Genomic DNA, 16,137 nt, shown 5'->3' with positions numbered 1-16,137 from the left:
ACACTTTAATATATGAAACAGAGATGACTCCTATATGCCTGGACTAACTTTACAGCCAAAAGCCATCTAGGTGTACTAGAAAAAGATACCACTTCTAGATTGAAAACACACAACTTAAAGTACAGCTAGCTGAACAAATACTTGCCAAATTTTTTTCCTTAAGTTTTCCAAATGCCAGTTCAATCTCCAAGAAAAGGAAGATACAAACTACATTATTCTAGTAAGATGCCTATTTATGCTTCTTTTTGGTTATTCTTTCCCCAATTTTTGACTCTACGAAACCATCAGAACAGTTTAAAGAACAAAAAGATAACAATATCAATGGAATCAATTAATGAAATTAAGAACTAAGACTTTTACCTAAAGTATTTTTGAAAGAATACTTGTCAGTGTCATTTCTGCAGAGTATATTACTCTCTGAGCATGCAACATCAGTATTCTAACTAAATTTAACACCAGATCTGCTTGGTGAATTTTTTTGGTACCAAGCAACCAAGATATTTATCAAATATTATATTTCATCTATCTCTAATTGCAACAATAAAATCAAGCTCTTCTCAACAAGCTCATCCACAGAAGCAACTTGATAACTTGCACCTTTTCAAGATTCAAGTGATTAAAGTTTTACAGAAGAAAAAAAACCCCACAATTCTTAGCAGTCCCGGAGAGATTTTTTTGTTGGAGCTGTCAGAAAGCAGGAAAAAAATGCATTGGTGGAAGCACTAAAGTCAATTATCCTCAATGGGATGTAAACCAAGAAATGAAATTAGCAATAAAAAAATTTTAAAGACACAAGTTTCAATGTTCACTTTTAAGAAATCATTTCTTGAAAACTACTTAATTCTTGAAGAGTTTAGACTTCTGTGGGATTTTACTTTCTCAAGCTATCACTGACATTCTGGTATGAACACTAATGAAGAATCACTTGGCAGTGCTACAGAATAAAGCATATTTCACCAATGCACTTGTTAATAAACACTGAATGTTATGTACTAAAAGCTACATTATATGTACATAACGAAGTATAAACAATCATCTTTAAAGTTTCTGACATGTGGGGGTGCCTGGGTGGCTCAGTCAGTTAAGCATCTGCCTTCAGCTCAGGTCATGATCCCAGGGTCCTAGGATCAAGCCCCACATCAGGTTCCCTACTCAGCGGGAAGTCTGCTTCTTCCTCTCCCTCTGCCTCTCCCCCTGCTTGCGCATTCACACTCTCTCATGCTCTCTGTCAAATAAACAAAAATAAATAAAATCTTTTTTTAAAAAGTTACTGACATGTGTCTCATTAAAAGTGTTAATTTTTAATGGCTTTCTTCCTTGTCACAAAAGTAATTTTCCAGAACTAAATCAAAAGGACTTGAGTATAGAATGGTTTGTTTTCAATAACAGTCCTTTCCAAAAACTTTGTGATTTTTATGTAGAAAACATTTAATTTTTAAGAACTCCTAAAAACTATTTCTAGATAAAACACTGACAGATATAGTCAGATTCTAACTACATGTTGAGAAAAAGATATCATCATTCCCATTTACAAGGAGCTTACACAATTAAACTGAAGCTTTGAAACCTACAACAAGCTATCAATGGATTAATAAAAATTATAAAATACAGGAAAAGCTGACAGTAAATGGGAAAGTAATTAATGTGGTAGAATTCTTAAAGTTTGACAAGAAATAATATTTAGTGGAGCTTGAACATACCAAACACATATTAGAAGAAAGCAAGATGATAAGAAAAAATGAAGAGCAAATGGACAAGTTGAGAATGCAGTAAGAATAGAGACTAGTAACTGGAGCAATCTTTGAAGTTAGCCATTAGAGATTTCTGAAGGGATGAAAATAGTATTTTACCAAGAGAATTCCTGGGTTGTGGATGTAAAATATAAAAGATCAATCTTCAGAAAAGTCTTAGGTCATGACTGAATTCAGTGGAATATGTATCTTTACCTTTCACACTGTTTTGCATTAAATTCTTCACTCGTAAGCTTAAAACAATTGTAATTTATGGAATGTATACTAGATCACATAATACAACTGCCTATAATTATATATAATGAGAAAAAAACTTATTAAGATATCAACAGTAGAGGGGTATGTACATGTGCACAAAATTATGTCCTGCAACACCTTAAAACACACGAAGTATCAAACTACTCAAAATAATATTCAAATATTTAAAGTTAACATTAACCTAGTAAAAAGACATGGAAATACATTTTGACTCTCCACTCAGAAAATCTACAAATCAAAACTTAAGCTAATTCTACTGTGTTCTCAGATGAATCAAAATGAAATGCTAACATAACATCATGCAAATAATTTTACAATCTGTAGACATTCAGATAGACATTTAAGCAACAATGAACATAAATACATGCCTTCCTCTTTATTTTTTCAAAGTTATACTCAATAAGAGAAAAATAAAAGACAATAATCACTCAAATGTAGTTCAACTAGAAGGACTCTGATTTAGTACTATTTGTCTTTGAATTACACATTCTCAATATATCCATTTCTATATTGTATTAAAGTGAATGATAAAGATCTAGATTTTATACTTAAATCAAAAACAGTCCATGAAAACCTGGTAATAAACACTATAATTTTCCTACCCCCAAGAACTCTCCTGAAGTAATTCATTTCTATCATATTTCAGAAACCCAAAATAGTGAAGTATGGTAGCCATTAAAAAAAAATACTATATTGATCTTTTCTGTGATGTAAATTTGATGTGGCTACACAAATAAGATGCAACAAGAGAGTTTAAAAAGTAAGTACATATCAAAATAGTACAAACTTCACCTGACTTTTCGAGTTCTCGACTACTAAAAACCAGAAGGTACAGCCCAAGGAAAAGAATTTACCCCAACACTCTCATGACGATTCATCCTTCTACTGCCCAGCAAACAACTTCATGTTTAGACTTTTAACAAGAACTTCAAAAAAGATAGCAAAGGAAGACAACCTAGATAATACGAATAGGCAAAGTCTGGCAGCAGGAATACGAACAGTACTCAAAACACAAGTTACTTAGACAGGAGCACAATCTGCATACCTTTTGCCTGAAGAAAGGATCACTGGTGAAAGCCCAAGTGGCAACAGCACTTTCATGGCAACTTATCTTTCTGATAATAACTACAAAAAAAAAAAATGCTAGAAAACAAGCATCCAGCAGCTGGTAGCCAAATTCAACTACAGTTTGTGAACGATATTCAGTATGGCAAATCTAAAAATACAAACATAAAAAAAAAAAAAAAAAAAAAAAACCTAAACCCACTAATTCTTTTCCCCTTAAGCTTAACCACTAAAATAATAAATGGGATTAAGTCTTGGATATCCTAAGACCCTAGTACCTCATTACTGTGGAAAAATAAGAATGCAAGCCAGAAATTCTCCCTAGATCCAAACAATACATCTTACTTGTTGACTGACAGTCTAGAAAGGTAGCTGAAGAACATGTGCTCATAAATGACAGGCTTACTGCACTCCCAGGATCGCAATGCCATCCAACGCTATAAAATGTCTATTTGTTAAGTCTAATGACAAGGCTCTTTATCTCAATCCGCTATCTCCTGTTACCAACACTTTGAGCACAAGCCCTAGACGGCACTTTCACACTTATATCTGAGAGATAATTTGATTTCCTCCAAATCTTTGATTTTTTAAACATGTGGTGCTAAAAAAAGTAAACAAAAATTATCTTTAAAAAAAAAAAAAACTAAAGTAAAGAATATGTAAGTGGAAAGTAACACCAGCAAAAGAATTGCAACACTAGAAATAACCTACCAACTATAAATTTTAAACCCAAAACAAGTTGGATATTTTTAGTAATCTAGAATTTCATCCAGAAAAAAAAATTTTTTTAAAGACTATGTAAATACCATTTGGAGTCTCCTATTTTTAATCATAATAAATTCTGCATTGTCAATACTGGAATATCTGTATTGGAACTTTCAATAATAGGTTAGCTTCCTCCTGAGATGCTCTTTGCATTTGAGCATCTCCTATCATCACTTGATAAGTCCTAAGTTTGTGAACTAATTTTAATTTTACTAAACTATTACAATTAGCCAAGAAAATATGCTGGATAAAAAATTACTGCATTTTTGAATAAAAACTCTTGGAAATTATCCAACTCACTGCCTGCCCTCCATGCCACACTGGTACACAGGGGAGGAAAAAGTACACACGCCACACACGCCACACACACACACACACACACACACACACACACACTACGGTTTTCTATGCCTTTCAAATGATGGAATACAATTCATTTATGTTCTTACCAAAATACCTGATAAAGATACCCAGAGGAGTACACTTATGATGACACCAAGTACTGTATAGAATTGTTGAATCACTATATTGTACACCTGAAACTAATATAACATTGTATGTCAACTACAGTGGAATTAAAATAAAAAAACAATAAAATTTTTACAATTGTTTTAAAAAGAGAAAAAGTAATCTAAAAAACATTTAAAAAGGACACCCACAGGAGAAAGATACCAATAGATTAAAAAGAGATAGGGCAAGCTTTAGCAAAGAATATATAATGAGTAAAAACATACTTATTCTTCAAATTGAAAAATCTGCCAAATAACATTTTAACCTTGTTTTTCAAATTGTCTGCCAAATACCTTTTGCTTTTAATTAAAATGGGTCTTTCAAATACAATTCAACAAAACAAAACTAATTTTATTAACAGTAAGAATATACAAGTCCATGTAATTTTCACAAGAATATAAATTACATTCTAGTTGTTCAGAACTGCATATTGTTAAAAGAAACCATCCTACAAAACACTCCTTGAGTACATTAATGACTTTGGCTCAATAAATTTGATATATAAAGAATGGTATCACTAATATAATAGTATCCAGATCAAAGAAATTTACTTATTTGAGAAGTCAGAAAACTACTGACTCTGAATCTTTAAGCTACTTTTCAAGCTTTTATTTATATGCTTAAATCCATCTTCTTTTTAAAGCATATTCCCAAAATACTTAAAAAAATACATTTTAAAAGTATGTTCAAGTCAGTAGTAATCCATTTGTCACTCAACTAACATTTATTGAATGTCTATTATGTGCACAATAAGGGGAATGGATAAAAGGATAACTTGATACTTCCCGCCCTCAAGAGTTGACAATCTATCAAGATAAACCTGCAAACCATGATTTCAATTACTCATGAAGAGCAATTTGGCATGATGTAGTAAAAATCTAAAAACATACATATCTTTTTTTTTTCTTTTTTTTTTTAAAGATTATTTATTTATTTATTCGACAGAGAGAGAGAGAGACAGCCAGCAAGAGAGGGAACACAAGCAGGGGGAGTGGGAGAGGGAGAAGCAGGCTCATAGCGGAGGAGCCTGATGTGGGGCTCGATCCCATAACACCGGGATCACGCCCTGAGCCAAAGGCAGACGCTTAACCGCTGTGCCACCCAGGCGCCCCTGAAAACATACATATCTTAATTACATTTCTAGGTATAGATCCTAGAGAAATTCTTACAGATAAGCGCAGGAGACTTACCCAAGGATTTTTACTGCAACACTGCCTAAAACAGTAAAACACTGGAAGCAATACAAGTATCCTCCAGTAAGTAAGGAATGGATCAACAGGAGATATATACCTATATAGAACACTAACAGTTACAAAGAATGAATTACATATTCATTATGGCTAGATGTCAAAAACAACTTAAGGGCGCCTGGGTGGCTCAGCCTATTAAGCATCTGCCTTCAGCTCACGTCATGATACCAGGGTCCTGGGATGGAGCCCCACCATCAGGCTCCCTGCTCAGTGGGAAGCCTGCTTCCCCCTCTCCTTCTGCCTGCTTCTCCCTCTCCCTCTGCCTGCTGCTCCTCCTGCATGTGTGCTCGCTCGCTCTCTCGCACTCTATCAAAAGAATAAATAAAATATTGAGGGGAAAAAAAAACAACTTAAATGTAAAAATGCAGGGTGCCTGGGTGGCTCAGTCGAATAAGGGTCTGTCTTTGGCTCAGGTCATGATCCTGAGGTCCTGGGATCCAGCCCTGCATGGGGCTCCCTGCTCCACATGGAGCCTGCTTCTCCCTCTCCCTCTGTCTGCCGCTCCCCCTGCTTGTGTGCTCGCTCACTCTCTCTCTCAAATAAATAAAATCTTAAAAAAAAAAAAAAAGTAAAAATGCAAACTGTAGGCTGATAAATACCTTGTAAAAACAGATATTTAACAATATGACATCAGATATAAACTATATATAACTACAAACTAAACAATACTATACTGTTCATGGTATCTATTATATATGTTAAAGTTTTCTTTTTAATTTTTAAAGCATTCCCAACAGTGGGAATGAGATGGGGAGCAAGACAATAGAGACTTAAAGTTTATTTGCTTTACTAATTCAAAAAGAAGCAAATTTAACAAAATGTTAAACAACTGTCAATGTGTAGATGATGGGCATACAGATGTTATCACTCTTTTTGGTATTCTGTATTTTTCTTAATTTCTAAAATAAAAAGTACAAGACCCCAAAATTTTATCACATTTCACATTTGCTAAAATCCCATGCTATAATCCCCATTACTTAGAGACACACAAATTCCTTAGCATGACACTCAAAAGTCTTATCCTGGTTCCAACCTTCCTTTACAGACCCAAACGTGAACACTTCCCCCACTGCGCTGCCTATAAAACTAACCTTACTTTAACACCCACAACATATTAAACATTCCACATATTTTCCCAATGCCTTGTCTTTGTTAGTGCTGTTTCCCACAATTGCAATCACCCCAAAAAATGTTCACCTGCACCATAATCATCACAGCACCATATACTGTTCAAGACTCAGTTCAAATGTCACCTACTATTTACGGGATTCCCTGATTCTTCTCTTATCTCTTGTATAAGTAACTACTTTTGTAATTGGCATTTCCATAGCACTTTTATAACTAGACATGGATCTCCTCCCTTTAGCAGTATAACTTAATTTCTCAACACTTCTCGTAGAGTCGCACATGCTAGGTATTCAAATATTAAATGAATTGAATGAACATCTGAAACAATCTTAAGAAAGAGAACAGAAAGTTACCAGTTCACTGATTCATTCAAACTTCTTTTAAATCTGGACAAAAATGAAATGGTATTTAGCTTCTGAATACAAATTCCACAAAAAATATAAAATACTATGCTTTTACAAAATAAAATATCTTGCATAAAGAACACGATTCTATTAAATTATGTTCATATTCATATAGGATTAAGATGAATATTAAATGCCATCTTTAAAACAGTTTTCCTTTGATAATTTTACTAATTTTCCTGGAAAAGATTTCAATATGTCTCCAGTGGTACTTCCTCTGAAATCAGTTATCATCCTAGCAAAAAGATCTGCTTTTTTCTGCTCATGCTAATAATTAACTTCTTCCTTTGATGTCTCACAGCACCTGTCAGTAAGTGCTTTAAAGGGGGATAATGTCTTTTGGAAATTACTGCATGGTTAAAAGACAAATAGTTTAGCTCCATCTATGATTTCCATGAAAGGGCTTGAGGATAGAAGTTTGGGTATCTAACAGATCTGGGTTACAATCTTGACTTTGACACTTACTTGTTACTTAACCTCTCTAGGTGTCAATTTCCTCATCTGTAAAATAGAATAAAAATAGACTGCCTCATATGATGGTTTTGAGGATTAATTATGTAAAACTGCATACTGCCTGGCACATTACACTCAATAAAAGTAATTATTAAATATTTTTAAATATCAACAAGTGACAGCAAAAGCCTGAAATGCAGCATTTAATAATAAGATAAAGTTCGGTATCTTTAGGTCACCTTCTTTAGAGTGCCACATTCATTCACCAGTGTTTACTAGAAACTGCCACTCTAGATGTAAGTAAATGTCTAATCCATTAAGAGAGGAAAGGGCGGTGCCCCGGTAGCTCAGTCCGTTAAGCATCCAACTCTTGATTTCAGCTCAGGTCATGATCTCGGGTGTGAGATCAAGCCCCGCATCAGGCTTCACACTGGGAGTATGGAGCCTGCTTAAGATTCTCTCTCGGGGCGCCTGGGTGGCACAGCGGTTAAGCGTCTGCCTTCGGCTCAGGGCGTGATCCCGGCGTTATGGGATCGAGCCCCACATCAGGCTCCTCCACTATGAGCCTGCTTCTTCCTCTCCCACTCCCCCTGCTGTGTTCCCTCTCTTGCTGGCTGTCTCTATCTCTGTTAAATAAATAAATAAAATCTTTAAAAAAAAAAAAAAAAAGATTCTCTCTCTCTCTGCCCTCTCCCTTTGACCCTCCCCCACTTCTCTCCTTCTCTAAAAAAGAAAAAAAAAAAAAAAAAAAGAGGGTAAGGGACAATGAAAGCAAATATCTACCCAAGGAGATCTGGAAGTTGAAATGAGTATTTAGAAAAGGGAATCCCTCAAAAATGTAAATTATTTAAGTCTGGGGTTACAAGTACATTCACTACACAAGGAGTGTTTGAGAAATGAGACAGAAGAAATGCAGTGGGGGAATTGATGGGAAGAGGGGGACTAAATCTCTTAATACATAACTCTAAGTTGAAAAGCAAAAGAGTCAGGAAACACAAGCCTAAATATAATGCTGAATTAGCTACTGCTATTTAAACTCTGATGCAAATGTTTACCTTACACCCCCCAGCTGATGCTAACATGGCCACCAGTGTATTTACCTAGCTGCTGCAACAACCTCAAATCACACCAAGCAGCAAAGAGGAATGAAACTGTGAATAGCTTAAGGGTGAAATCAGAATACAGTAGGTAATATTAGGCAGTGACAGCCCAATTCAAATTTGTAGACTCCAAAAAGTAAACTCTGGGAGGAAGAAGTAAAGTAACCTTTATTGAAGACTTCCTATTTGTGGGACCATAAAACACTTTTGGTGCTTTACTCTAAATCTCATTTAGCCTGACGCTCACAAGAACATGTTTGAGGTAGCATTATATCCTTTCTGCAAAGAAGGAAATGAAAGCACAAAAATTAAGATAACTAACCCAAGTCACATGAGTAAGAAACAATAGGATCAAGGTATGAACTGAATTTGGTTCAAACCAAATAAGACGTTTGCCTCAATCACCCCTCAAAATGCTTACAGCCTATAAGAAGGCCTGAAGAGGTAAATTCATACATGTAAACATCCAAAAAAATAATAAAATGAGAAACAATAAAAAACAATATCATAAAAAATGTCATGGCAGCAAAGAACTCTATGAGATGTCACGTAATTATAAAACTAATAAAGTAACAATTCATCAGGCGATTGAAAAAATAAAAGTTCACAATTAACTTTCAGGACATCAAGTTTTAACCAGCAAACATTTATTACTTCCCTAAAACTTTCTAAAATCGATTCATAATACATAATATGTACTAGCATACACATAATACATTACTACTTTCTTGGTAATTCAGAAACCTATACTAGTTCGCAACCCAACTCTATAGAGTAGAAGGTGCAAAAAAAAAAAAAAAAAAAGACTAAATAAACACAACACATAAAGATCTAAATAAAATATACTGACCCACATAGAAGCTATTTTTGAAATAAATTATAACATCCTAGTACTTTAAAATGTCAGGTTGTGTAATAATTGACAGATAATCCATCTGACCCCATCACAACTGAATAAGAAGCTGCCCAAAGAGCTTCTCTGTCCAAATTTTAGTAAAGAAGCAGAATCTGGAGCAAGAAGAGTAAAGAAGCAAAGAGAATACATTTAAAGAGATGTCTAGATCATCAATAGCTGTACACACGAACTAAATATGACTTAAAAATAACTTGGTAGCCAGTACTACACAAAAGTGACATAAAAGCTATCACCAGAAGAATGGAGATAGTTGTATACGATATGCTAGAAGCTCACGTAGTTGCATTCTTCAAATCCATTTCTCAAATCTACACAACAGATTTACAGCAAATACAAAATACATCATGGTGCTTGTCTCACTCAAAAATGACTAAAACAGAAATCCATTCTCTGAGGAAGATTTTACATGTAAGCTCTCAATTCTTTACCTCACCATAGCTCACTGAGTCAAAATGTAAAGTCATGTCCTCACTTTCCACCTGAATAAAATTTCTCCCTCTGACAAACACAGGAATCCTTCCCCTATAGTTTATCTTACTTAAATCTGTGCCACAAATAAGAATGTTCAAAGAGCTTTCTATTTCGTGTAAAATAGCAAGTTTATCTTGTAACATTCTAGATGCAACTAATATTTCAAATTTTTTAAAGAAATTTTCCCACTAAAACCACCTAAAGGACAAAAATTAAGAATAAGCCATAATACCTGCAGAAACTATGTACAAGCATTATATCTTTATAGTTCTATCAAGGACAGAAAAGCTATGTCACTGAAATATACAAAGACAATGCTGCCATCTAAAGGCCAAGACAGAATATGAAAACTACGTTTACTCAAATACTGCCAATATATAAAAACAGTCAATTTGATATTTTAAAGTCAGCAAAGTTTACACTTTTAAAGAAATGCTATGCTATGATTATTTTTAGACTATACAACGAAGCTCTAAAGCTCTTGAGAAGATACAATATAATAAGAGAATCAGCAATAATTTCGTTAATGATCAATATCTGTACAGGCCAAATTCTGTTGGCAACCTTTCAGATAGGCTGCATTCTCCTAAATATCTCTGTTAGTTGTTAACTTAAAAAATCTGTCCTATTTAGGATGCTTAGTGATATCTCCTGCCAATAATTACATATGCAGTATAATTTTATAAATATATAAAAGTATATAAATATTATTTGCCTTTAACCAGACTGCTATTATTTCTACTCACCCCATATAAAATATTGTTGTTAAAGGACTAATAATAATAGTTCTCAGAGTGAAAATACCTGAACTACCTAAAATTACAGCTTTGTAAGAATTCAAATATTTCTCATTATTTCATAAATTCTAAAACTACAAAGCAAAGCTCCAATGGGAGGATAGTTATCAATAATTCAATTGCTCAGTGCAAAGAGCTCAAATGATTCTAAGTTTCCCTTTCTAGAACCTTAAATTGAAGGAACTTTATTGAACTGAACTTTAAGATTTAAAACTACTTCAAATTTCCAATGAAATCAAATGTTTACTGAGTAATACTACATACAAAACTGATTCCCTTAGCATTTAAGTATATAACATCTTTTTAATGGACCACAATATTAGGGAAAAACAAATGTGAACATAACTAGAACCTTCAAAATATAGACAGTTAATTCCTTTGGGAAACTACTGACTAAAAATTTTCATGTGTTAAGGAAAATGTTTCTCTGTGTTTATTCAACAAGTAAACAAATATTAACTACTCAACAAATATTCCCATTATGTGAAGAATATAAAAATTCTAAGTTCAGTTTATCATCCTTCAATTTATCTTGAGCATAAAATGGAAACCAAAACACGACAAATACAGACAGAATGCCATAAAAATTACTAGTTTTTTTAGTGCCTCCTATGGGTTAGAGTTTATATTACACAATTTAAGGACATGTCCTTTAATTCTCAGAGCTATACCCTGCAAAGAAATAAGTATTAATAATACGGTCTACAGAGGAGGTTCACAGAGCTTAAGTAACTTCCCCAAAATCACAAAACAAGTGAGTGAATACCATGTTTTAAAAACTCACTCTCTCTGACCCAGAAGATCTCATCCATTCTACAAAATCATACTGTTTTTAAAAAAATTATTAAATTTATATTAAATGTAAAGAGAAATGTGAAGGATTTCTACTATATAATTTCAGAAGAAAATACAATTCTATAGGCAAATATAATTCTATATAGTAATAAAAGCATTCACTTTTAATTCATAGTGCTTTGATTTTTCTAACTGGAATCTTCTTTTAAAGTAGCATTATCGGGCGCTGGGTTAAGCATTAAAGGTCCTGGGATAGAGTCCTGCATCTCACTCCCTGCTCAACGGGGAGTCTGCTGCTTCCTCTTCCCCTCCACCCCTCAAAAATAGATAAATAAATAAAAATTTTATAAGATAATAAAGTTGCATTATCTCAGGGTGCCTAGGTGGCTCAGTCAATTAAGAGTCAGACACTTGATTTTGGCTCAGGGTTGAAGATCGAGCTCCACAGCCAGCTCCGTGCTGAATGTAGAGCCTACTTAAGATTCTCTCCCTCCCTATCCCTCTGGCCCTCTGCCCCCACCCTCTCTCAAATAAATAAATAAATAAATAAATAGCATTATCTCATTTGAAGTGCTGATACTTCTAGAGACCTTTCAAAACTTACATTAATTTATGAGATATATTTATTATATTTTATAAACTAATTCCAAGGGGCAACAAAAAGATCTCTTTATTTGGGGATACAATTGAACAGCAGGTCTCCTTTGTAAATATGCAATACTACCTTGCCTACATTTTAAAATATATTCTCAACATTGAGAAATCTACTAGTGCCTCCCTAATGGCAACTTTTTCTGTTAACTTATACTATGTACCTATGTAATTTAAATTTAAATTACATACTATGTATGTAACTTAAAAGATTTGGAGTATTACTTAACCATTACAAAGACTGAAGTTCTGATACATGCTACTACATGAATGAACCCTGAAAACATTGTGCTAAGTGAAAGAAGCCAGACACAAAATACCAAATACTATGTAATTCCATTTGTATGCAATGCCTAGAACAGGCAAATCCATAGAGACAGAAAGTAGGTTACCAGGTGCCAGGAGCTGGAGGAAGGGGGAATTGAGAATGACAACTAATGAGCACAGAGTTTCTTTGGGGGTAATGAACCTGTTCTAGAATTAGTGATGATGATTGCACAGCTTTGTGAATATACTAAAAACCACTGAGTTGTAACACTTTAAAAGAGTGAATTTTTTGGTATGTGAATTATTCCTCAATAAAAGAAAATTAAATGGTTTTAAATATATATCATACATTAATTGTGAATATATGTATGGGCTTAGACTATAAAATCTATATAACTACCAAGATTATCTGCCTCAGTTTACTAAATCCCATTTTTCACCATAGTAAGTGAAAGGCTCTATTTCACATGTGTACATCTTCCTTAACAGTAAAAAAATTCTAACGACCTAGAAGTATTACTATCCCTAGGGAATCAGAAGGAACAACAACCACATACTTATATTTAGCAACTAAATATACTTTTTCCAATTGACCTGAGTTAGTTCACTGTCAGAACTTAGACAAAAACATATTAGCATATGCTAATGAGGAATTTTTAACATGCAAGTACCACATAAAAGCACCTACAGAGTTATAGGATCAATTTCTAAAATTATTGTTTTGAGAGGATTCTTGCTTTAAGTAGTATTTGCCTCTAAACCACCAAAATAAGCGGATAAACATTTATAAGCTAAGTTATAAGGAAATCAAAGGTTAGAAACAAAATAAAAAACACAAGGATGGTAACAAGTACTTACTAATTTGTTTTCCTGCATGTATATTCTTTGTAATTTCAGACAGCCCTTAGCTATGACGATCATCCCTTCATCTGAGATCTTGTAACACTGGCCGAAATGAATATCTTTGAGTTCTCTGCACTTTGAGCCCAGCTGTAAACAAAGAGATTTGACTGAATGCTCAGAAAATAACATAGACAACATACTCCGAGTGGGATTTCCATGTAATTTTTAAAAATAGCCATATCAAAGTTAAATATAAACTACTCTTAAAATAAAACAGAATGTAGGCAATCTGTAAATTAAAACAGTATTGTGTAAGCCTTACCATCTTCTAATTACTTCCTTGCTTCAGCTACCTCATACTATACGCCTACCCAAGGTGCCTAGATTCCTTAATATTTACCTCAAATTCACATTTTTATGTCTCTTGAATCAGTTATATTGTTATACTTGTGGGGCCCAGTTCCAAGGAATAAAACAAAGTTCCAAGAAGTGAGGCAAGGGTCTAATGATAGAAAGAATATTTAATTCATTAGATTCTACTTCCACTTCTGATTACCCCAATCATTTCTCTCCATCAACTCACTTATTCTGTGAGAGAGAAAAAAGTCTGAATATGCTATAGATGATATTTTAGAGTACTTACCTACATACGATAGTGCATAAACTGAAAACAAAAGGACTAATGGTTCCCTGACTAAAATCCCAAGCGTACCTTAAATAGTTACCAAACAGGTGAAATGTTCCCATTAAAACCATCAAGTATCACAAAGAACAAATTACATACATTTCTTTTCAAAAGCTACAGTGGACATTAGATGATCAAAGCAAACTACAAATGAATGCTGTTTCATGAGTATTACGTATGAATAGAGTCATTTTAGAGCTAAAATAAGAAACTTATTTAGTAAAACCTATATATCAAAAATTATCTAAAAAAATTACATTAAATAATAAAACTCAGTGTCAGCAAGGATTGGAAGTGTGCAATATACCACTGGTAAGAGTGTAAATTAATACTAAAAATCTTCCCGGAGGCTACTCAGCATAAATGAAAAATATGACTCAGCTTTACCAAAAAATTAACTACAGAGGGATAGATAACTGGATAAATTACGCATACTAAAATGTTAATTATAGGGTAGGGGGATGGGTTAAATGGTGATGGGGTTTAAGGAGTGCACTGTCATAATGAGCACAGGGCAATGTATGGAACTGCTAAATTACTATATTGTACACCTGAAACTAACATAATGCTGTATGTTAACTAACTGCAATTAAAATAAAAATGTAAAAGAAATACAAAAAAGATGTTAATTATATAATCTAGGTAGTGGGTATATAGGTGCTCACTGTAAAATTCTTTCAAATTTTCCATATATATAAAATTTTTAATAATAAACTGTTGGAATTAAATAAAAGTATTTGGTAAGATTTAGCTATAAGAAATTAGCAAAAGGGATTTTTTAATAGTAAAATAGAAAACCTAAAGATACAAATTACAGTGTTTTCAGAAAACAACATTATACAGCCATTAAAAATGACTTGACAAAAATGAAAATTTTACAAAAGTTTTTATAATATAATCCAATTTTTGTAAACAAATTATCCATATTTAAATATACATATGTGCATATGTGTATAGAAAGGAGACTGAAATTACACCAAGGTGTTAACAGTACTTTTTTCTGATTAGTGCAGTAATACATGTTTTTTTTCTTTTCTATCAGTCTTCTCACATCTTTTTAAAAATAAATGTTACTTTAATGATTAAAGAAAACTTTCAAGTTTTGTTTCAAGTAAAGCAACAATATGTGAATTCAGTTATATTTCCAGGAGTACTGATATAGTTACACTATGTTATGTCATCTAGGCCACACTATAACCAATTATATATTCCACTAGAAATGTAAACTCCATGAAGATAGAAGTTTGCCTCCTAACTAACTATCCCTGGCACCCAGTCTCTTATGCTTAACTTAGCTGATACTGAGCAAATATTTGCTGAATGAATGAAAAGTCTGATCCTGGTTATGCGATGTAAAGAGGCCTCTTTGAAAAATGGACGAATATGGGAAACCATGATTATGGTCTCATACACCACCATGTTCCAGTTAATTCAGGAATTCTAAACTGGGTCCACAGGTAGACTTCAAGGATTCCAGGAAAGCAGATGAGAAAAAAGGAGTACACTTTAATTTTCATACTATCCTCTAAATGAACTCTAGCCTTTGCTTCACTTATTAATGTAAACAAAAAATCACAATACGTTAGCAGTACACGTGACTTTGTAAACAATAGAAATCAAAGATAATTTTATATAATATTACTGCTGTTGCAGGTATCATCAAAATACCATTTTTGTTCATCAGTATTCATTATATTCATTAGATCCACTACCAGATCTTATAATGCATAAAAGCACATATATTTCAAGAATAAATATACCATGGCACATTATTTACACCTAAAAAAGCTGACTCCAAAGCCAACAGTGGGGAAAGTATAAAAGCAACTTGATAATCACCACAAAACTCCTCATAGGCTCACACACATCTGGCACTGAGGGTGCAGTTCACATTAAAAACACCAGGATTCTTTAAAGTCTAACTAAAGAGTAGTTAACCATTCAGATCACCTCCTCATCACTGCAAAGTCCACTCTCCCACAATAACAAAAAGACTGGAGTTCACTGGGCTGAGTAAAACACAGGGTT

At 33.5% G+C, this 16,137-nt stretch overlaps 1 protein-coding gene across 1 annotated transcript in view; it reads right to left on the bottom strand.

The window, feature by feature from the left end:
* Positions 1 to 16,137, bottom strand: part of FBXL17 (F-box and leucine rich repeat protein 17) — a 487,356-nt gene that overhangs the window by 429,806 nt on the left and 41,413 nt on the right. Inside the window, exon 4 of the mRNA XM_008704919.2 lies at positions 13,440 to 13,571. Within this exon, the coding sequence (XP_008703141.2) occupies positions 13,440 to 13,571 (132 nt within the window). The remainder of the gene's footprint in view (positions 1 to 13,439; positions 13,572 to 16,137) is intronic.

Source organism: Ursus maritimus, unplaced genomic scaffold, assembly GCF_017311325.1.
Source record: "Ursus maritimus isolate PB19 unplaced genomic scaffold, ASM1731132v1 scaffold_5, whole genome shotgun sequence".
Lineage (NCBI taxonomy): Eukaryota > Metazoa > Chordata > Mammalia > Carnivora > Ursidae > Ursus > Ursus maritimus.
This window is presented reverse-complemented; position numbering and strand designations above follow the sequence as displayed.